The sequence below is a fragment of the Bombus vancouverensis genome, chromosome 16 (assembly GCF_051014615.1).
Source record: "Bombus vancouverensis nearcticus chromosome 16, iyBomVanc1_principal, whole genome shotgun sequence".
In the NCBI taxonomy this organism is placed as follows: Eukaryota; Metazoa; Arthropoda; class Insecta; order Hymenoptera; family Apidae; genus Bombus; species Bombus vancouverensis.
In genome coordinates, this window is record NC_134926.1 from 6,924,990 (window position 1) to 6,947,033 (window position 22,044).

The 22,044-nt window shown below is 34.1% G+C and overlaps 5 protein-coding genes across 13 annotated transcripts in view; 3 read left to right on the top strand and 2 right to left on the bottom strand.

Moving 5' to 3' along the window:
- LOC117154400 (uncharacterized) overlaps window positions 1-7,331 on the top strand; it is a 24,832-nt gene extending 17,501 nt beyond the window's left edge. For 7 of the 8 annotated variants that reach the window (XM_033329351.2, XM_076625743.1, XM_076625741.1 and 4 more), the window contains 2 exons: window positions 4,790-5,308; window positions 5,738-7,331. In XM_033329351.2, the coding sequence (XP_033185242.1) occupies window positions 4,843-5,308; window positions 5,738-5,928 (657 nt within the window). In that variant the 5' untranslated portion in view covers window positions 4,790-4,842 and the 3' untranslated portion in view covers window positions 5,929-7,331. The remainder of the gene's footprint in view (window positions 1-4,789; window positions 5,309-5,737) is intronic. The other variant, XM_076625744.1, reaches the window with a different exon arrangement.
- An 8-nt stretch (window positions 7,332-7,339) lies between these two features.
- On the bottom strand, window positions 7,340-10,542 carry Echs1 (Enoyl-CoA hydratase, short chain 1). Its single transcript, XM_033329350.2, has 7 exons — window positions 10,327-10,542; window positions 8,883-9,092; window positions 8,593-8,717; window positions 8,244-8,448; window positions 7,762-7,881; window positions 7,619-7,686; window positions 7,340-7,548 (listed from the first exon to the last, which is right to left on the bottom strand). The coding sequence occupies exons 1-7, from the start codon at window positions 10,421-10,423 to the stop codon at window positions 7,483-7,485; spliced, it is 891 nt and encodes a 296-aa protein (XP_033185241.1). The 5' UTR covers window positions 10,424-10,542; the 3' UTR covers window positions 7,340-7,482.
- A 139-nt stretch (window positions 10,543-10,681) lies between these two features.
- LOC117154401 (uncharacterized) lies at window positions 10,682-13,165 on the top strand. Its single transcript, XM_033329356.2, has 4 exons — window positions 10,682-11,995; window positions 12,318-12,565; window positions 12,656-12,801; window positions 12,943-13,165. Exons 1-4 carry the CDS (start codon window positions 11,935-11,937, stop codon window positions 13,079-13,081), a joined length of 594 nt encoding a protein of 197 aa, XP_033185247.2. The 5' UTR covers window positions 10,682-11,934; the 3' UTR covers window positions 13,082-13,165.
- A 1,520-nt stretch (window positions 13,166-14,685) lies between these two features.
- On the top strand, window positions 14,686-17,343 carry LOC117154438 (myo-inositol 2-dehydrogenase). Its single transcript, XM_033329423.2, has 4 exons — window positions 14,686-14,852; window positions 15,257-15,499; window positions 15,799-16,180; window positions 16,572-17,343. Exons 1-4 carry the CDS (start codon window positions 14,770-14,772, stop codon window positions 17,019-17,021), a joined length of 1,158 nt encoding a protein of 385 aa, XP_033185314.2. The 5' UTR covers window positions 14,686-14,769; the 3' UTR covers window positions 17,022-17,343.
- On the bottom strand, window positions 17,167-21,171 carry rngo (DNA damage inducible 1 homolog rngo). 2 transcript variants are annotated; one of them, XM_033329420.2, is made up of 6 exons: window positions 20,689-21,171; window positions 20,024-20,242; window positions 19,689-19,943; window positions 19,038-19,343; window positions 18,816-18,962; window positions 17,167-18,356 (listed from the first exon to the last, which is right to left on the bottom strand). In XM_033329420.2, exons 1-6 carry the CDS (start codon window positions 20,948-20,950, stop codon window positions 18,145-18,147), a joined length of 1,401 nt encoding a protein of 466 aa, XP_033185311.1. In that variant the 5' UTR covers window positions 20,951-21,171; the 3' UTR covers window positions 17,167-18,144. The 2 variants fall into 2 exon arrangements, with proteins under 2 accessions (XP_033185311.1, XP_033185310.1); XM_033329419.2 differs by having other exon boundaries at window positions 17,167-18,359; window positions 20,689-21,168.
- Between the last annotated feature and the right edge of the window lie 873 nt (window positions 21,172-22,044).

A 22,044-nucleotide genomic window follows, 5' to 3' on the forward strand; every position in this document is an offset into this window, starting at 1 on the left:
AAGACTTAAAAAAATAGGTTTATCTTCTGCAGTTTTCATAGCATTTGTAATAATATTTAGTGAATAAATAATTGCTCTATGGATTCCATTTTTTGAATCATATTCATAATAACACAAGTTTGCATAAACATCCGTCTATTATCTAACTGTACCATTTCCATACAAATAATGAATCTCGCCCAATTATTCCACGCTATTCAACCATCGTATTCAGCTACAATGTCGTTGAACCAAGCAGCGTCATAGTTTTTCACGACAGCCACGTTTTTCGCGTGGATTTTTCGAGATCTCTTGGTAATATATAATTAAAGGGCAGAGGAGCACGGAGTGTTGTTGACGACAAAATTACCAAGGATCCAAGCTCGTTCGAACGAAAGATTTTTTACTGTGATTACCACACCAGGTCGGGAGAGTCATCCATTAAATCAGTGGTGCGCAACTTGTATCGTGCCCGACGATAATTTACGAGCGTGCTTATTAATCTTGTAACAGCGATCGAACCGGAATCAACGCTTATTTTGTAACACAGAATTCACTGAACACAACTGCAGCAACATATTTCCCATATATAGGGTGTCTCAGGTTTTTACTCAAAATAAAGATGGCATATTCTATAACTGAAAAGAAGAAAAAATGTTATATATGAATAGGTTAATATATGATTTATAAAAAAATTATAACAAAAATATGAAATGACAACAGATTATTCTTACCTTAAATCTAATGATACCAACCTAATCATTAGATATTAGGCTATTAGATTTGTATTTGGAAGGCAGGGCCTAATGCAAAAAATTCGTAATGCACTGAAATTAAAGAGGATTTGCAATGTAATGAACTCGATCTTTGCATTTGATCCATAAAAACTCGCGCAAGTAATCTACTAGGAAGAAATTTTCTTTGTCCATAGTGCGATGTTTCATAACAGTTATTTAATGTACACGTCAGAATATTCGGTTTACGCAACAGTAAATGTTTTTCCCTTCTCCGGTTTCTAAAAAAAAAAGAAATTTGAAAATGAAATTTTTGCACTGAATTATTAGATAACAACTAGATTATGCTACACAGACCATAAATATTACTGAAAGATTTATGTGTACTATATGAAAAGCTAGCTCAGCTGTGACCTTGAAATCTTTTCTGGAGAAAAAAGTAGAAATTGAAAAGAATTTGAAGAAGTTTTATGCCTCACATATATAGCAATATTTTTCTCTATAATGTAGATTATTTGCCATAGAATTCTTTTTCCAGTTCTATGCTATATAGATGTTTGCTATACTATATAACAATCTTCCATGTTACCAAAAAGATAATAATTTCAGTTATGTAATATATCTTTTACAGTTGATAATATTCTTTTACGAAATCCTTGAAAAGATATTTCTCCAAATTATCATAAATTTATTCCCCAAAGTGCAATTCCCCAAAATAGGTTATGTAATACATATAAAAGAACAAGTTCTTGATGAAATGAGCAACATCTGGACATTCTTCTACCAGAGTTTCTGTTTCTGGAACTTGTTTTGTGCCGTATCAAGGGAGTTTGCGCACCGCTGAGCCCGGTCGACCGATATCAAACGTCGATAGACTGGTAATATGGCGTTTGTATCGGGAACGAGGCACAAGCGGGTGAAAGAGGAAACGAGAGGAGCGGTTTACCTGGACGAAACTCGCTGCCTGGCAACCAGCTCGCCACCGGGCGACTGAGATATGTATATTGTTGATCCGTTGCAAAAGCTATGGAAATCGCTCTTCCTAACCTGAGCCTAGGCTACACCTTCGTTATAGAAGCTTTTAATCAAGCTTTTCAATTTATTTCCTAGCCTAAAGTGCCTTCATATCATGATACCTTACTGTGACAGCTTTTGATATACTATTTGCTCTTTCATACTTTGTATTCAACTTGGTATCTTCAGTGGAGTCTGTAGATTAGTTTCCACAAGTCTAAAAGTGCTGGAACAAATTTAGATACATTTTCTTTTCTATTTTACTCTTTATTTAGCTTGGTATGCTCAATGGAATCTGTAATTTAATTTCAAAAATAGAACTGCTGACAGATTTTGGACACTATTTCTTTTATTTTTTACTTAATGTGGCATATTAATATACAAAAATCCAGAATTGCTAAAACAGTTTTTGATATATTACTTTTTTTATTTCCTACTTTATTTGCTATTATCAGTGAAGTCCAAAAATCTAGAAACGTTGCAACAGATTTTACACTATTTAACAAGAATCCTTGTTTTGCTTAACTCAGTAAAGTTCATAAATTACTCTCCAGAAAATGAAAAATTTCATTTATTCCTCTTCATTTTGATAGTTATGTGTCTTTCATACATTTAGATGCTGAAAAAGAAAACGTGGTTTAATTTCTAATATTTTATCACTTTGATAATAAAAAATTAACTGTGATTCATTTTCGTTCTAATGTTAAATGGCTAGCTGCAGTCATTGTTCGACACCGAGTGTCTTGCCTCGGATAAATATCATCCTACGTAATGGGGAGCGTGTTAATGTTGATTGCGGGCCGCGTAACAGTTCACGACTCTCGGACCGGTATCCTGGAGAACCACGTGCGTGCACACAGCATGCATACTTAAAGCCTGTGCGAATAACTCTTTCGTAATCGCTCGATTCGTATTCTTAAATCACTCGTTGTTCGAACTCAACGTCCTATACTCCAACAAAAACAATGCAAATATTGTTAATATTGAAATTAAATTAACCTGTTCAAATAGTTTTTTAGGAATAGCAACGATTCCATACTTCGAATATAGGTTAGGATTACTTTCCTATCTAAATTCATTTAGATCCCATTATGTACTGTTCTAGGATGTTTTATTATGTACTCTCAAATAATTCGAAAAAATTCTGGGATACTCACTGAAGTCTCCACTGCAATATTTTAATTCAAAGAGTTAAGTATTGTTTTAAATCAATGAATATCTTCTTCAAAATTTAAATAAAAATAAGAAAATGCAGGACAGATTGCATATTTAAAAATTTACTTATAATTCATTGTATTTACATAAATTAATGTTCGGGATTTCCTAATTGTCTGATGCATTAACGTTGCATCAAACTGCAGAACCAGAACAAAGGATCCTATCTATCCACACGACTGCTGTACCATGACAAGATTCTAAAATGCGTATATACATATACAAACATCGTGCTAGAAACATCAGACATTTGAATGCAAAGGGATCGGGTAAAACAAAGCACGCGAAACCAGATTACGGTTCTAGCGGAGCGAAGATCTAGGAACAGAAGTGGACTAAGCAGCCGTTATTGGAGCATTAATAAAAAGCTAGCCGGTTATTGTTCGTCAATAAAAGACAGACGGGCTATTACGCGATTCAGCGTGGGCCCGCGCGGTCCGATTTCAGAATCGATAACGCGAAATCTCGCCCACGTTTCCCTTAGCGCACTTTCCATCTGCGCCGTGAGAAATCACTTTATTTATACCTAGTAAGTTCTTTTTCCATCACGACCCACGAAGTGTGCACGCGTTTACGGTTGCATTCTAATATGCAAACGTGGGTGTTTGACTGCGTTCGACCACATTTGCCATTTGTGCATTCTGTCGGTGGCTTTAGAGGCGAATTCAGTGTAGAGATACTATTAATTCGTTATTTTGTTACTTACTCAAAATTTATTACTTATTTATGACTAATTTAATTTAAGGGGGTAAAGTTTGGTAATCTACTGTAAGAAAGTAAATCTGGGGAATTTTCATCATAGTTAGAAAATAAAGAGTTGGATTTACTCACTTTTTATTTTTCGATCTTTCCTTTTTAGATTTTTCTATTCCGAATATTCCCATTTCGGATTCTTCGATTTTGGATTTTGCCAATTTTGGATCTTTCCCTTCTTCGGTTTTTATATTCTAAATACTTCCTATTTTGGAATTTTCTACTTTGGTTATTCTCATTCTGCGGAAGTTCAATAAAATTCAATTACCATAGCCATTTACAGCTGCAAAGGGAAAAAGATGGACAAAAAGTAACATATATAGGCGAACATTATAGTCTAACGGGTATTTGCTGATCGTCGGTAAATCAGTTTTTCCCTTTTCATCTCTCGAACAGTTGTCGAGAATCCGGTTGGGCTACTCGGATTTCTTCACCGGCGATTTAAAGTCCGTGTATCCGTCCACTATGAAAAAGGAAATGTGTGCATGGTGAATGCATTATATACGATCTGTATTTACGGTAACGGGAATATGTCGTGTGTTAAAGCTCTTTCAAAGCAGCAGCTTCCTTGATAAACCGTGCAATTTAACGGCGCCTGGAAAACCGCTTGCGCCGTACGTTTAATTATTATCGGTGACAGATTACGATACTACGATTGGCCATTTTACGTATAATTTTAGTTTTAGACACTGGTTATATTCTATTTCATTTTCAAACCAAGCCGCGTAAATGACCAATGTAATAATGATCATTTCATACAAATATGCAGCTTTCTAATTACTATACTGTAGTGTATTTTCAACATTTGAGCAGAAGATTTTTAAATACAAGAATATAAACAATTTCTCTATGTGGAGAAAAATATTTGTGAATTTTTAGTATGGGAGTTGAATACTTCTTGTAAGAAATAATTATATACATTGAAAATATTAAGTGTCATTACTGCTTAGCTCAAATATTTGATCATTTATTTATTCACCGTTCTGTATAGCGTTATCTCTCAGCTATTGTAGCTATTACACAAAGCTATAAGCTAGTGACAAATGTATAAGCAAGTGATTATAATCCTTTAAATATCAAAAATCTTTTTTCAGATTAATAATTAAACAACTGTTGAAACATTCCCAAACTTCAAGCAACAAAAATAATGGCAAGGCAGCAAACAGCCGACAGGAACATTCCCCATCTCCGAGACATCTTTGGATTCGGTAATAAATGGGAGAACACGCGTCTCCAAGCTGAAGAGAAGGCACCAGGACACGACAGTGCCGTATCTGTTGGTTCAACTTCTGGTGAAGAAGAGAGTCCTAAGAACAGTAAGAAGAAGAAGTCGCGTCGTCGTGATAACAGCAAAACTTTAACGGAAAGCGATGTAAAACACCTGGAGAGACACCTATCTATGAAAAAAACCATCCGCAAGAAAATCATGCGCGACCTGCAACAGGCATTCGTCGAGGACCCGAACGAGTTCCGGGTAGACGATATACCGCCAGAACAGCTCAAGGCGGAAATCAATATTCAGAGCCTGAGTTTTGGGACACCATCGCAGAAACAGGGACGCACACGTGGCAACGCGGAGAACACGTTCCTAGACATGCTCCGTGCTGGAGGTGGTAGGATTTTTTTAAAACTATTTATTTTCTAGGATTAGCCTAAAAAATACATAAATATGTTAATTGAGATGTTTTGATGAAAGTTTGCCAATTGGACTGAAATTTTATTATTTGTAAGCATATACAATTCCAGACATATGTATTTTTGAGGTTATCATTGAGGGTATCTAATACCATCAAATTTATAATTCTGCAAATTGTATTAAATTTAATATTGTTGAATTATTATCCTGTAATTCGGTGTTAATATTTATCAAGTGTGTTCATTTATTAGTTGACTAACTGATAGCATACTACTTGACTGATTGAGAGCCTACTATTGATGTGTGTATTAATTCTTAGAGTTATATTTCAAGGAGATTATTTATGGAAAAATAAGTCCTTGAAAAATAGAAAAGAATAACGAATCGTAATTCATTTGTACTTCAGGTCTGGAAAAGAACTCTGGTGACGGAGACAGAGATTCTGGACACGGTGGCTCCCCCACTAGAGAAACTCCCAACGCACAAGATACGGATGACGAATCTAGTTACCCCTATGATACACCAGTTGCAACGCCATCAAAGAAAAGTGGCAACTTTTGGAGACGTTTCACCATGAAGAGCCGTAACAAGCGGTAAATCCCCCGAACGAACGTTGAATCGATCACTACCAACTTAATTTCCATTTCTGTAACTATACCAACTTAGTTATTCGAGCAGAGCTTGCAACTGTGATATATATACAAGAGAGGAAACCAAGTTGTCTCGTGTGAGCACACTTCCCCAATTTTTTTTTTTACTGGATCTCGAGAAATTTCCGAAGTCCCTTTGCACAAGTGAGCCAATATTATTAGTCAAATTTTACACATCAAGGTATTAATATTAATAAATTCTCTTGCATAACTATAATACTAAATTTTACAAATTACAAATCACTCAAAATCGTAGAATTATAATTTAAAAATTAAATAAACTATAATAATAATAATGGTTGACAAATCATTATGCGAAAAGACCCAGGTCTAACTGCAAGAACACAGGACCAACAATCTAAAAAAAATCTAAAAAAACAAATCTCTCATAATCAAAAATCACCATCTTACATATCAGAACAATATTTTTGGAGTTCCTTTTGAGAACGCTTTTTGGCTGAAGGTTTTTGCGAACAATCTTTGTAAATAACGATTTAAAATGTTACGAATGATGATTGAAAGTTCTCTGAGATCCTACTAACTCTATAACGTTACACGGAACTCCCTTTGGTGTGTACTTAAAGTAATAATTAATTAATTAAGGAATGCAGCGAGGATATTTAGAGCGTAAGGGTAGCTAGTTTGAATTATTTTTTTTTATATATATATAATTTCTAAGATAAGGACGAGGAAAACCAGATGGAAATAACAAGTATGCACAGCTCTTTCATCATACCTGTACATTGTTAGTGTTAGCTAGTCAAGCAGGTTTTGCAAGAGGATCGACATACGAAGTATTCTAAAACAATTCGTCCTAATTTGATACTGCTATTTTTTGTGCAAATTTGATACATTTATTATATTTATCACACACGGAAACGTTTAGGACTAATATACATATATTTTAATATGAAAATAAAATTACGTTTGGAAGAGAAAAAAATGTTCAAACAAAAACGAAAAATTTAGAATTATCTTTTTGGACTGAAAAAAAGCACAATGAAAAGGGGAGCATCTTTTTATATCGTAAAATATAATCTTCGATTCTCCGAGAAAATCTGAAAACAGAAGTATAAATATTCCCAACTAATAAGCGAGATATATACATTATTATGCAGTTCGATATTTATTGTATAACGATGTTGATGTGAAATTCCATTGTTCCTATCGTTCTTGGATACCTTTTACGACGTCGATGGCATTTCTGTGCTTTTACAAGAGCATTAGAATCGCTATTAATAAGAAACATTTACCTGGTATGAACTGTCACTTGTAAATGTATTATACTCAAGGATTATGATATTAGATGTAAAGGTAGCTATTAAATAAAAGTTCTTTATGAACTTTAAATCTTGGTCTTTGTTTTCCTTTAAAATAAACAGTCGTGTTTATTAAAAAAACATCCTTTTTGATAAGAAGTGTAAAAAATATATAAGATGTATAAAAATAAGTATCTAGTTATACATATATATCTTATAATGGAGTAAACAGTAAATGCTTTCTACTGGTTGGTGAAGTTGGGTGGTCTCTTCTCAATGAATGCACTCATTCCTTCCTTCCTGTCACTCTGAAATTTTAATTATATACCATTCAATTTTTGTTTTTTAAATTATTATATTTGAGAAAGAAATCCTTACTGTTGCAAATGTTCCATGGAACATTCTCTTTTCAAAGTGTAGCCCTTCCCTCAAAGTAGTTTCATATGCTAGAAAAACAGTAAAGAAATGAATATTTGATTAATGAATAAGAACAATGATGGTTACATAATTTCAATGATTACCAGTATTAACAGACTCCTTTGCCATGGAGACGATTAATTGAGAGTGAGAAGCAATTATCTCACCCAATTTGATTGCCTCAGCAACAAGTTTTTCTGCTGGGAAGATCTTACTAACCAAACCTGCAACAAAACATGTCTAAATATATACATATAATGATATTCGTATATTATATACAGGATAATTTGTGATTCTTAGTAGGATATAAATGCACAATTGGCAGGAAAGTATTCTATATGCGAAAATATGTTGAAAATGAAGAATAAAACTTTGTCGCTCAAGGTCACGTTTTTAAAATTAATCGGTACACGAGTATTAAGCAAATCTCCAAATTCGATTTTCTCGAAAACGAAATTTCCAACGTAATTACATTATTCTTGCTTTTCGTCTTATTTTAAGCCATAGAATTTCCCCGACTTCAGTTGTATTATGAGTTACAAACCACTTTGTCTACAACTTACTTTTCAGTTTCTAATAAACCTACCGCATTTCTCTGCCTCCTCAGCAGTGATCTGACCTCCTGTTAGTACCATTTCCATCGCTTTGCTCTTACCAATTACCCTAGTCAATCTTTGAGTACCACCTGCACCTGGTATGGTACCAATGATGATTTCTGGTTGACCGAACTTTGCCTTGTCTCCGGCATAGATGATATCGCACATCATTGCCAATTCACAGCCTCCGCCTAACTGTGTATAAAAATATACTATTTAATATCTAAGATATAAGCAAATATTTGTTTTATCTGCTAAATATTATACAGTGATTTGGATATTTGATATATTTCTGAAAATTACCAAGTTGCTATTTTTTTGTAAATTATATCAACTTACAGCATATCCATTTACGGCGGCAATCACTGGTTTCGAAGTTCGTGTGATTGCGTCCCAGCTTGTAAGGAAGTTCCCTCTAATAGTCTGCGAATAAGTATTATTCTGCATTTCTTTGATGTCAGCTCCTAAACAAAAAAGTTCGCCGTTTAATTCTAATTGAATAATTCATTAATAATTTGCTAATGAATATTAATTATGGAGTAAATTATAAATAATCCATAATATAATAATTCTAATTTATTAATCTAATTAGTTAATTATAATTTCAATTACGACAAAATGTGTTTTACCGGCTGCAAATGCTTTTTCGCTGCCAGTAAGAACTATGGCCCCGATGCTGTCGTTCGTATCCAATTTATTTACAGCATTATTTAATTCAGTCATCAATTTATCACAAAGAGCGTTTAAGGCTTTTGGCCTGTTTAACGTGACCAGACCAACGTTCTTCTTTTCGCCAGCAATATCTACCTTAATGAATTCATAATTCTGTTGAGCCTGACCTACAATAAAAGAATTTTTTAATAATTCCATTTTTGTATATCACTTGACTTGATTTCACACAATTGACGAAATAAATCTTTTGGCGCGAAAAATTAGTGGTTTTATTTGGAATTTAGTATTTCCCAAGGTTATAGATTTTTTCGCTAATTAAGTAGCTGTTTATTTACCGTTTAATTTAATTACAACAGAATCTGAATCGTAATAAGATTCGAATTGCGCTTTTGCACAAGAAAAAGCGAGTTAAAAGTATCGGTTAAATATCGACTTTTAAAAATTAAATCGGTAATTACATTAAACTGCAAGCGAAAGTATATGTGGAAATAATAATATATGCATGTATAAAAACGAATACATTTTCTACTGTAAATGTGACATAGTAACTCATTATTTCTTTGTACACGTGTCTGTTCTTTCGCAAATGTATGTATCATATATGTAAATATATGTATATGATGTTCGCACAATATATGTACAATATATACAATGTATGTATAATATATATCTATAATATACATACCATTTTAGTCAAAGGAACAATATATAATAATATAATTAATCTCGCTTAACTTAAATTTATACAAATTATAAACAAAAGATAAGAGTTAGGTGTGAATTAGACGTTATTTCATCTGGCCACCGAGAGGCGGCTGACAATCAATACTAACGCACATGCTACCACGGACGCACAGAATGTACAGAATTCAGTGGTACTGAAGGTTGTTTGCAAATATCTCGGAAACTAAGATCAAGCGATGGTTATGTGTATGGGAAAGTCGTTCAAAACCATATCCTCAACAACATAGTAAAAGATCATCAAAATCTAAGATGACAGAGGCTTTTTAGGTAATTACCAAAGTTGAAAAAAGAGTATTGCTCCAAAACGAAGTTCAGCCATAATAATAGTTACCAAAAAAACAATATTTACACTATAGGAATGGTATTAAAATTAAAATAAAAGGAAAAAGTATCACTGAGTTCTTTACTATGACCTTTAACCTATAACTGATTATACTCCACTGCTTATATAATTGAGCAGATCGACACATGAAAAATGTTGAACCAAAGTATTTTATAAACAAAAAGGGGATTTTACAAAACGGACCCTAAGATTTTGTAACAATCCTAGAGATCTGTGTAACTGCGTACTACAATTTATATCAAGTAGCGCTCTAAAAGCAATTTACATATTCTATCCTTCCTTCCCGGCAATTCAACTAGCTACATAGTACTTACAACAATAGTATTTCACGTTCCTCGCAAAATATTGTGGTTTTTGACCAATCTGCAATCCTTTGTTAAACAGAATTTGTCCAACGCGTATAGTAGCCATGATGCTTATTAGTAGGAATACTATTATTTGAGAATAAAAATAATGAGCTTAGGATGAAATGATAAGAGTAACTTGTCACGTACACTGTGCGTACGGGATAAACAAGATCCCGTGATCCACGTGGCTACTGGCATCAGTGGTGTATCTAAAGATCACTAAACCCTATTACTTTCACTAAAAAGACCAGTACATATAAATAATTTTCTTCGATGTTATTTTCACATAGAAATATTACAAAATACATATTTCATGCCATATATATGAGTTATATGGCAAAATGCAACTATGAATTGCATTTTCATGAGGGAGTTCAATGCAAGTCGCTAAACATGTTTTGCTTCAATAATTATGTGAAAAGAATTTCGCAATCTGAATAAGTTTATCAAAACAATTTGGTATGATGTAATTTGTGGGAGAAAACATGTTTGTTATTTTTTTTATATAATTTGAGTTTTGTAGTTTATTTTGAAGATAGACATTTGTACACTACTTACATAAAGTAACAATCTGAGATATATTATTTTATTATACAAAACATTTAATATTACGCTTTTTACAAAACCACATGTTAGAACTAGTTTTCGCTAATGTAAAAAGGTATCTTGAAAATTCTTTTCAAATTATATTCGAAAATTGACACATGTTCATGATTGAGAATGAGCTATGAGACTGACATCTTTGCTCCATCCGATAAAAGTAGCTTACAGTTATATGTCGCAATCGATAAGGTAGGTAAGTGGGAATAAACATAAAAACAAATAGATTACGCGATGACGGAAAAAGACGAGATTTATAAAATAATTCCATTGCAGGGATTGACCAACTTGCGTAATGCAACTAATGAGTAAACAAAATAATTATAATCTTTTCACTGTCGTATCTTATTTGATCGATGACTCAGATGATCCTGAATGTAGACAACCAGATGCATTTCTTGTATCAGTATCACGATTGAGTTGTTAATATCTCGAAAGAAATAAAAAAATGTTATTTTATTGACCTTTATATAAGGAGAATTAATCTACTATTTTGTAAGATAGATAAGCTTACCAATATAGTATTCAAACAGTATCTTTATCTTTAAATACAAATATACGAATATCAACGTATGATTAAAGATTTAAAAAAATAGAAGATTGTAAATAAATTTTGAATTAGAAGAATACATAAATTTCCCCTAATATCGTGAACTAATTAATTAAAAATTAATTAAAGAAATTTTTACTGAATCGAAGAAATTGATTTAAAAGATTTTAGAAATAAATCTGCTCTAATTTTAGTGTACTATGATATTTGTAACAACGATGATTTATATATGACATTGGAAGGTTTATCAACCTCAGTAGTATAAAAAGAACTGAAATAAAAATATAGATGTATGTCAGGGTGAAAGTATTAGGGGATTCAGTGTTAAAGTGGAAGTCAGCCAAGGGCAGGTAATAGTAGAGATTGCTTTCTGATGTGTGAACTTGAATTCTCTGTCAGTTCACGGACGTTCATCTGGCAACGTCATGCAGGTACCGCTACATGTCGTGCTGCTTCTTATATTCACTTTAAGAGGACAATTCGCGGGTAATTACAATATAAGTATTAATTAGAATGCGGATCTTTGATTCTACTTTTATTATCTATTTCATTTAACTATTTATTTACTATATATTCCACAGAATTATTTATGTTTATGTATCATTTAACATTTATTTCTAAACGACTTGGACTTTGGTTTTTTGCTCTAATGTCGAAACAACTCTGTATTATCGAAATGTAACATCCGTTTTTATTGAACTCAAAGACCCGATGGCATTCATTAATCGCAGAAACCGATATAATAACCAGCAAAGATCGATTTCTTATCGATGAAGAAAATAACAAAAACGTTATTTATTTATCTCAGAGGAAATTTGGGAGCAAGATTTGTCCATGGACATGCAAATTGGGGCTTCCACAAAAGGATATGATCTGGTCGCCTTACGCTGTGGGGCAGAAAGAATGGTAGTGGGTCTGCAAACATCGGAGAATTTTTCAGGTGTGATATACACACGAGGTAGTTTCTATTCCAGACAACCATCGTGTTTCTTGAATCCTGATCATGGTGGAAACTTCACTATGACTATTCCCTTCGACCAGTGTGACACAGAAAATGTAACTACATCGTAAAGTCTGCAGTAAATTTGGAAAAGTTACTACAAAATAAGTTTGAAATAATTCACTGGTTTAAGATATTTGTTTCAGGTTGATAACAAATATCGGAACACCTTGGTTCTTCAGCATGACGATGAGCTAATTACTCCTGGTGACGCTGCTTTTATCTTGGAGTGTGACTTTTCCAAGCCCAGAGATCTCATAGTGTCAGCAGAATTGCCTGGAACTGATAAAAAGTAATTAGGTTTTTGTTAAATGAAGATTTTGATTTGAAACATGTTAGGCCATATACTTAAATTTTTGAATCTTTAAATTCCTCATAAATGCATAAAAATCTTTAGAAGAAACGAAGTCGTGTACTATGTTTTTATTTGTAGAGAGGTAAGATCGAGTATATCTCTAGTGGACGCCGATCCAGGAAGAGATAAAACGAAGAGGTCTGGGTACGTGGAGAGCGACACCAACGAAGTTGTCTTTGTGCCTAACTCGGTCATCAAGATTAACGACGAGTTATAGATCATTGTCTAATACATTTTGTAATAAAGCTTACTTCTATTTTTAAATTTTGCTTCAAACTATCTAATATAATTATAATATAAATATTTAATATAAATAAATATAATCTATTATAAATATTTCAATTTAACTTAATACTCTCTAAATAATCCCATAGATAACTAACAATCTTTGCCAATCTTTTAGATTAGAAACTTGTTTATTCCCTTTTTAAAAATATCCTGTTATGATAAATACTTCAAGCTCAGCCTGCAGAAAAATTCTATTACATCCTATTCTTTATGTTCAATTTTCCATGAAACCTTCAACTAACTTTGAGAGTGATGAAACTGATCAATGAATCTGATTATTAATTAACTATCAGTAATAAAATTCCACTGTGATTTACGCAATGAAATTTTTTCGCGGCGACAACAACAGGATGTCCATCAATGACGTTAGCTCGTTGCACATGCGATACGATAGTCTGATAACCTTAGAACAAATTAGAAATTACTATATTCTCTCGCTTACATAATGCACTAAATAGTTAAAATAGTAGGTCACGCATGAAAACCAGAAGAGAATAACATGATAAATCGCATTTTTGTTGTATCACGGCTGTAGATCTTTTTATTCCTTCTGTCTTTAAAATTAATATGCATTTCTACCATTCTCTTTTATTTGTATCTTTAATTTTGATTTAAAAGATTAATTAGATTTTTTTATATAATAAGTTGCTTCCATCTCAACTTTAACCATCAAGTAACATAAGACCCAGGAGATCAAGATAAATTTGGAAATTTTCTCACCCCCACATCTAAAAGAATTTTCCAATAATTATATTCAACAATCATTTTGACAAATTTTTATGTGAATCATTAGTAGTCTAAAATGAGACCTCTTTTAAATTCTGTAATCATAACATAATTATCAAAGATCAATTTTTCTGAACTTGCACTGAGATTAAAGTTTGCCACTGAATAAGTCAATAAAAGGTCAGTCGATAATTGGATCGACACGTTACCAGATAAAAAAGTCAGAGGACCAAAATGAATACACAGGATATTGACACTCTTACAACAGGAGCTAACAATTTTCCACTTCTGGCTACGAAATGTTCATATCTCATACAGAATATTTCAAAAGTGTCACAACTCAAAATAATTCAATTCTGTATTAGAAGAATATTAGAAGATCATTGTTTTCTATATTCTATTCTTCTTGTTAACTTATGCGTTTAATAAGGATAATATTTGTTTTAAACTTTCAAATAGTCTTTTATTTTTCCTGAAAAACTTGTTTCAGTTGTGTCATTTTTGAAATACATGTATGACACATGTATTACAGAAGCGATTAGGTGTTAATGAATGAACAGAGTAACGTTAGACGATTGCTACAACTGGACATTGACGATTTCGATGCTTTATATGAATGAGGGACTCGTTCTTATTAATCGAACGATTAACTGTATTTGATATATTCATGCCAGCTTGATGGCTATCTTAATGAGGCCAATATTTGAACCATAGCTATTTCATGAATTTACGTATGTTAATCGCACACATCTCTCCCCACTATCGTTGATCAGCTCGTTTATATACATATATAACAGGCCCATCGTTCCAGACTGTCTTCTGCCGATTGACGAATCCGGAGATCCATATTTTACTTATTTATTTAATATTTCATATTCCTAACAAGATACAATGGCAACTGCGAAATTCAAGAGTGCCTCACCTTACACAAAACCACAACCAAGGCCTCCACAGCAGGATTATCTTTATCAAAAGTGGGTATTTTTCCAAGTAGATCGTTCAAGTTCATTGAAGGTTTTGTATAGAATTTAATTAATGCAAACTAGATATTCTTCCCTTCCCTTCTTTTCATTATATGATATTCTATCCAGAGCAGAATTGACCACTTTGTAACTGGAATGAAAACAAGAAATTAATTTGTTTGAAAATAAATTTCAAAATCTTATTTGAGAAATAAATTATTCCAAGATGACATCTACCTATTGACATAAAATATGTGTCTTGGGAACAATTCTCTTATATTTTACTTTTCTTCATCTCTTCTCTTTTAATATGTTCCAAGCCGGTTGTTGAACGTTATTCTAGACTCATATAGACTACTTAGTTCGTTCTTCCTTTTCCTCTTTCATGACTGAAAATGGATTAAATGTTATTATAGGTATCTGGAGGATCTGACACTGAGGAAGGATCTACTCCATCCTAAAGTAAGACTTGCTCTATTTGGACTCGGCCGTGCTGGAACCATTCATCTGTCCAATATTATTACCAGTTCGCGTGTCAAACTGCTCTACATCGTAGACAATGTCGAGTCTAAATGGATGAGCCTCAAGGAGTACTGGCAACTTGACGATGTTGTCTTCTTGAATAGCAAACAAGCAGACAAAGTGTACAATGATCCTAAGTAAGTAATTTAGATTTTCTCATGGGAAACATTTTAGATACAATAAAAGATGTATATATCGCAAAATTGATCAAATGAGTTAGATTTTTAAATAGGAAAAATTAAAAATAACAAATCATTAACTAGCAAATTTAAAAGAAACTTTCAAAAAGTCACCTGCTTCTTCCAAACCCCAAACATTTCCATTACAATTACTTAATTTCATGATAAAAATATCCAAAGTAGATTAAACTCGAGAGAAAACATAGAGATCAATTAGGAGTTCAATTAACAATTAAAATCGTTCTTCATGTTGATAGTGTGGACGCAGTAATTGTTGCATCGCCTACGTACACACATGAAGACATTGTAAGGAAAGCTTTGGAGGCGAAGAAGGCAGTGTTCTGTGAGAAGCCGATCGCCGAGGACAATGCTAACTCGATAAAATGTTACGAGACCGCAAAAAAGGTCGGCAAACCATTGTTCTGCGCCTTTAACAGGCGATTCGATCCCAGCTATTCTGCTGTTAGGAGCAGAGTGAGGAATGGAGAGATTGGACACGTTCAGATCATCAAAACTGTCTCTCGTGACTCTCCTCTTCCCAGCATAGAATATTTGAAGATGTCCGGAGGTATATTCCATGATTGTATGGTCCATGATATTGATATCATGACTTGGGTCCTTGGAGAGTACCCTATCAAGGTGAGATTCCCTGTATATTGCTATCAAACACTTGTAGTTGGAGTTTCAAGTAGAATAATTATGTAGAATATTGGATTAGTCCTTCGCTGATACCATGGAGACCTGAATTTATAAATACTACAGCATTATAAAGAAGTTTCCATGATTTAAAAGGATCCTAACTTCATAAAATTATAGAGTACAGATAGAAGTAACTAATAGTTACAAAAATCTTCAGATCTAATTAAAAACAGAATGTAGCTTTGATTTTTAATTGCTACTACGAGCACTTAAAGTCAATAAGTATCACAAGATCATTAAAGGGTTTCATAAATAACTATTGGTAATGTTGATTTCTATCCTATTGACTGGTATTTGATGAATTATTAAATGTTGGAATATTTTCTTGCAGATTGCTGTCCAGGCACACGCACACATTCCAGAGATAAAAGCAATCGATGACTTCGACACAGTTGTAGTGACCTTGTATTTCCCATCAGGAACCTTGGGGACCATCGACTTGTCGCGGAACAGTAGCTTCGGTTATGATCAACGCTTGGAGGTGTTTGGCCCCAAGGGTATGATCAAAGCAGATAATGAACAGCCAATGCACGGTGTCACATCCCAATATAATCTAGACGGATCAACCAGCGCACCAATATGGTATTCGTTCGCCAGCAGATTCATGAATGGCTATCGCCGAGAGCTGGACCACTTCATTGATATTGTACTTGGTAGAGCTGAATGCTCCGTATTACCCAAAGAAACTCTAGCTGTGATTAAAATCGCGACTGCATGCCAAGAATCCGCTCGTACCGGCAAGATGGTGGAAATAAAGTGGGCGCCAAACGAGCTACCATAAATGAGGTCATGGTCTAGCGAATTTTTATCGTTCCCATGATATTCCACCATTTTGTATCTTATACGATCGTGATAGATTCACAGAAAGTTGAGATTATCTTCGCTGAATCATGATTTGCACGCACGAGTGAAAAGACTTAGGTGAATCTTGTTTGTTACATGTTTTTTTCCTCTTTTTTTATCGGTATAATAATATAAAGAAAATACAGAAAAATACCATATACCCTAAATATATAGTAATGATACAAAATTCACATTGTCTGTTAGCAGACTCAATCATGAAAGTTTATAAGAACGAAACAATAAAATATTCCCAAAGTTTATTCGTGTTTCTCTTCTCTTAATTCCTTACCCTTTGAAATAAAATAGAATTAATGCAAAGTTCTTTCTAGATTGGTCGATGCGTGATTGGTTTACATTACAATATTCTCTTTTTTTTGTAAATAATAAAATTACAGAAGTGAAACTAATGTATTCTTGGAGGTATTGCAAACTGATTTTTAGTCGCGAAGCTCGAAATATCCGTCAAACCGTGCAATATGTCTCTTTGATTAAAACATTATCCTTTCAGAAGTCTATTTTCTTTTATCTAATCTAGTAAGTAAAAATTTTGTGAGACATCTACAAATGTGACGCAACTTTCACGAAAGGCAATAAGCTGCTCCCCTAACTTATGACTTTGTTTTCAAACCATTTTATATAGATTCCTAAAATTGTGTATTGCAATAATGGTAGGCTAGGTTATCAGAGCACGCTGACTTCCACTTAAAATTCCAAATTCGATTCATTTCATTTCTGTATATCTAGCAAAAAGAATATAAAAGTCGGAGAAGATATATGTAGCTTTACTCTGAAGTAGCCACTTATTAATTAAATGAAATATGATATCTATACATACATCATAATATCTGCTCGACGAAATAAAATCTGAAACACCATTTCATGCTAATTGTCGAGCAGTGAGTATGCTTGCTTGAGCTGAGTTTCGATCGTGTGGTTTCCAGATTTTATAATAATCGATATGAAAATTCGCTACCAAAAATCAAGTACAAATTTTCCATTCCCTTATCTTTACTGTTCAAACATGGAAACCCCCACAATTTCTCTTTTCTTTCCTTGTTGCTTTATAGTCTAAAGGATTTCGTGAACAACGCATCGGTGGCTTGAGTTTTGTCTCCATTAAATCTACGCAGTTCCGCGATGACCTGTACTCTGCTGAATCCCAGAGATTCGATTTCTTTCACTGTTTCTTCTGTGAATGGGTCGTGGGGGAAGACTGTAGTTTCTATGGAGCCTAGTCTGCTTGATGTCCCGCTTGAACTATTGCTTTCTTGCCCTTCTAAAATACATAGTATTCATTAAAAAAAATTAAAAAAAATTCTAGCAAGCCACAAATAAAACTATAAAATTAAAAGCCATAATTATAAATTATCTGCTCCAAGTCACTAGTCCAGGCAAGTTAGGAGGATTTGTCTCAGTTGGATCTCCCTAGGAAAAGGAAAGGTACAGTGGCTAACATATAAGGCCTTGTATCAAATTCAGCTGCATAAACTTCAACATTGAAAAGTAAATAATAGCGATAATATCACAAGCATTACTTTTGAAAATTTTCCTTGGATTTATAAATATATCCTTTTTTTATTGCCACCACTAAAAGTCGAAATACACAATAAAGGAACATATATACAAAGGAAATTTATTGGGTTTCATTATGGAATGTTTCACAAATTATTTAACACAGGATCTTATAAGGAATTATGGTAAGAAAGGATAGCCTGGACAGATACATACTTACCCTGCTGGCGACGTTGCTTCTTTGCATCTCTGGAGCCATAATCCAGTGCTCTTTGAGGTCCTCCCCTCTTGTCATCTTTATCATCTTCTGTGTCGTAAATACTTGCATCGCTATAACCACTTAACCTTAGCCACTCTGGCAGCTCCCCTAATCAGAATTAAGCATTTATGTTGTATAACAGATAAAAAGACATTGTGCAACCATAGAAATATTTAAGACCACCTTCTGCTAAAAACGGCGTCTCTGCACCGGTGGTGCCAATTTGGAGCACGTTTTTCTTCAAATCTATGCAACATTGATGCCTCTTTAACATGTCCAGACCCAGTAGCATGTCCATGCTTTGTTCCGCGAGGACAGTGAACGATGTTGTTAGATGATCATTACCAATTTGAATTTGTACCATGTGAATACGGCCAATGATGCGTTGAGTTCCAACACCATGTGCTATTCCAGCCCACCTTGTGTCCACCAATCGCATTATGTGGCATCGTTCGGCACAAGCATCCGACATTATAGTTGATTGTGCACCTGAATTTTTGAAAACATAATGTTACTATATATTGCGAGATGTTTTTTTTTTTAAGAGGAGCAAATTCATAGAATTTTTGAAGACAAAAGTACAGTCTAGGTCAGAGCACGGATTTCAATATCTAAATTTAAATTTCTCCCACCATGAAGTACCACATACTACAAAGAATGACTTTCAAAATGCAGGAATTTAAAAATAGATACATTGGCACAAACAGCAGCCAAACAAAAATACATAAAAATGATCTTGTCTCCAGTTCAATGATGATCTCTGACATTTATCACTGCGCATTTACGCACGTGTATAACTCATTATTTATAAATATAAATAAAGTTGATATTTACCAGTATCAATAAATGCTTTAACTGGGAATCCATTGACTTTACAATTAACATATAACATAACAACTGATCCAAATGTTTCTGGATTATACTCCATTGCAGCTTCCATGTTTGCTTCAATGTTTTTTTGCCTAATATCCTCTGCAATAAACCTCTGTGCTTCTGTGTCAAATGGATCTGCATTCATCATTCTTAGTCTTTGTGCCTCACGCTCTTCTCTTAATTTTATTTGTTCTCTGAGTACAGTTGTAAATTTCTCTACAAATCAATATCTATTGTAGAGTAAATTCTTAGATTTCCAAAATACAGTTCTTAATATGTACTTTTGGAAGACTCACCAAGATTTCCAGAAAGTAAGGCACTAGCCAGCTTGGGATTATTCTGGCTTAGCAACGCTAGTTGATCTGGATTAGCCAAAAACATGTCTCTTATTATTTCTGGATCATCCTCCTTTCTAGGGTTTTGCATTCTGGCTATAGTGCTACTGGAAGCTGTTGGCTGTCGACTGCTGGATGATCCTGGTACTCTGATGGAACTGAAGTCCAACATGGGAATAGCTAGAGTAATATGTATCTTGGAATTTAGTACATTCTCTTCTTTACTACGCAATAGTGCGCTCTTAAATAATTGATCTGACTAAGCACATGGCGACAAAAGCTATCTCTAACAAATCAAACTCAACACAAGTGAATACAAAAAACTTGTGCTAAACTGAACCGGACAGGTGTGCGGACAAGATGAGAGGAACTTAGAAGATTCCCACACGAACAAAAAAAAAATTGTATTCTAATAGACACTATTCTATAGTGAAACCAAAAGGGGGATAACATGCTCGATCGAGTCTGTTAAGCCAAATTCATGGATCGTGCGTTATAAGTCTGGTAACATCTGATCGAGAGACGTGACAATACAATGAAAAAGAAACGTAAATCGAAGCCGAAAAGCTAACCTCACGACCCGCCTCGATCGCCACTTTAAATAATGGTGCTGTATTGAAGCTGACCTCCGTTTAACGGGTGAAGGTTCAACTCGGCCCCGCTTTGATGCATGTGCTGCAAAATCACCACGTCACCGTCACGGATCCCGTGATCCTTCAGCGATTTCTTGTCGTTCATCAATGGTAGACCATTGAAAGCGATCACCATCTCATGGACTGGTACGTTGCTCTCGATCTCGCAAAGAGCCTTGAAACTCTCCAGCTCCATATCCTCGATCACGTCCAGGACGAAGATGTCGTCGCTGAGCGTGGTTACTGTTACCTTCATCGTGTGTGTGTTTTATCTAGTTGCTTGTGTTCTCGGTTCCGTGCGTGCACAACGATTGTACGATAGATACTAGGGGCAAGCAAGATGGGCAATGAAAGTGGTCACTGGGTGGCAATAAAACTTCACGTGAGAATTTTTGCCGCTCCCCTCGCGCACGGGATGTCCGTACGAAGAGCGGCTACAGGATGTAAACAACAACCCAGCTCAGCGAAAATACTGGCTGGCTTTGAGGCTTGACCTGAAGGCTACTTAAATCACCTCGAGATATCGAGAAGTAACGAGATCGTGAAATTGTGCCGAACAGACTGCGCGCCAAGCTTGAATTTCGATTTGAATGCGTCATTCTGTCATTTGTTGTTTTAGCAGAACATCAGCGTATTGAATAAATTTTTCTACACAATATACACAGACAGATTACTTTGACAGATATGATCGAAAGTTTGCGGAGGTTGGTGTTGTGGGTTATGTTATTATATATTGTTCAACAACCTTAAGATGGGCGTTTTTTAAATTATCACGGAAATAGAAATTTCTAAACTTTGATATTCCATTTGTTTCAGTAATAAAGCAGCTCGAAATCAAATTTTCTAATAACATTGAGTAGATTGAAATATGTATTTAAAATATTGAAATCTAACCGAGATTCTTTTCGTTCTATCCTTGGCGGATAATCTAGAATCCTACATTACATTATCGTCAACAGAGGGCAGACCAATGAACTTCAACTTTCTAAACCCAAGATATTTAAACAATAAAAATTGCTGGTTATTACTTAAAAAGTTATTCTCTTCATCTATATATTTCAAATTGTACGGACAGATTCCACACAACTCCACAGATGTTAAAATGTTTGCATAATGTCAGGCTCATGGACTTGCAATGGAGCAAATCTTGTTGGGATCACAATAGCAATAATCGGGATGTCGATTTATCATAGATTTCAATATCTATAATCAACGTTTACTGAGGAACCCTGTGTGCGCACAATTTGAGAATTAAATGTCCCATACATGACGCTCAGATCGACGTAACGATAACCTTATCTCCCACAGTGAATTGATCTTATCTTGATCATCCTATTTTCAAAGCAGCCT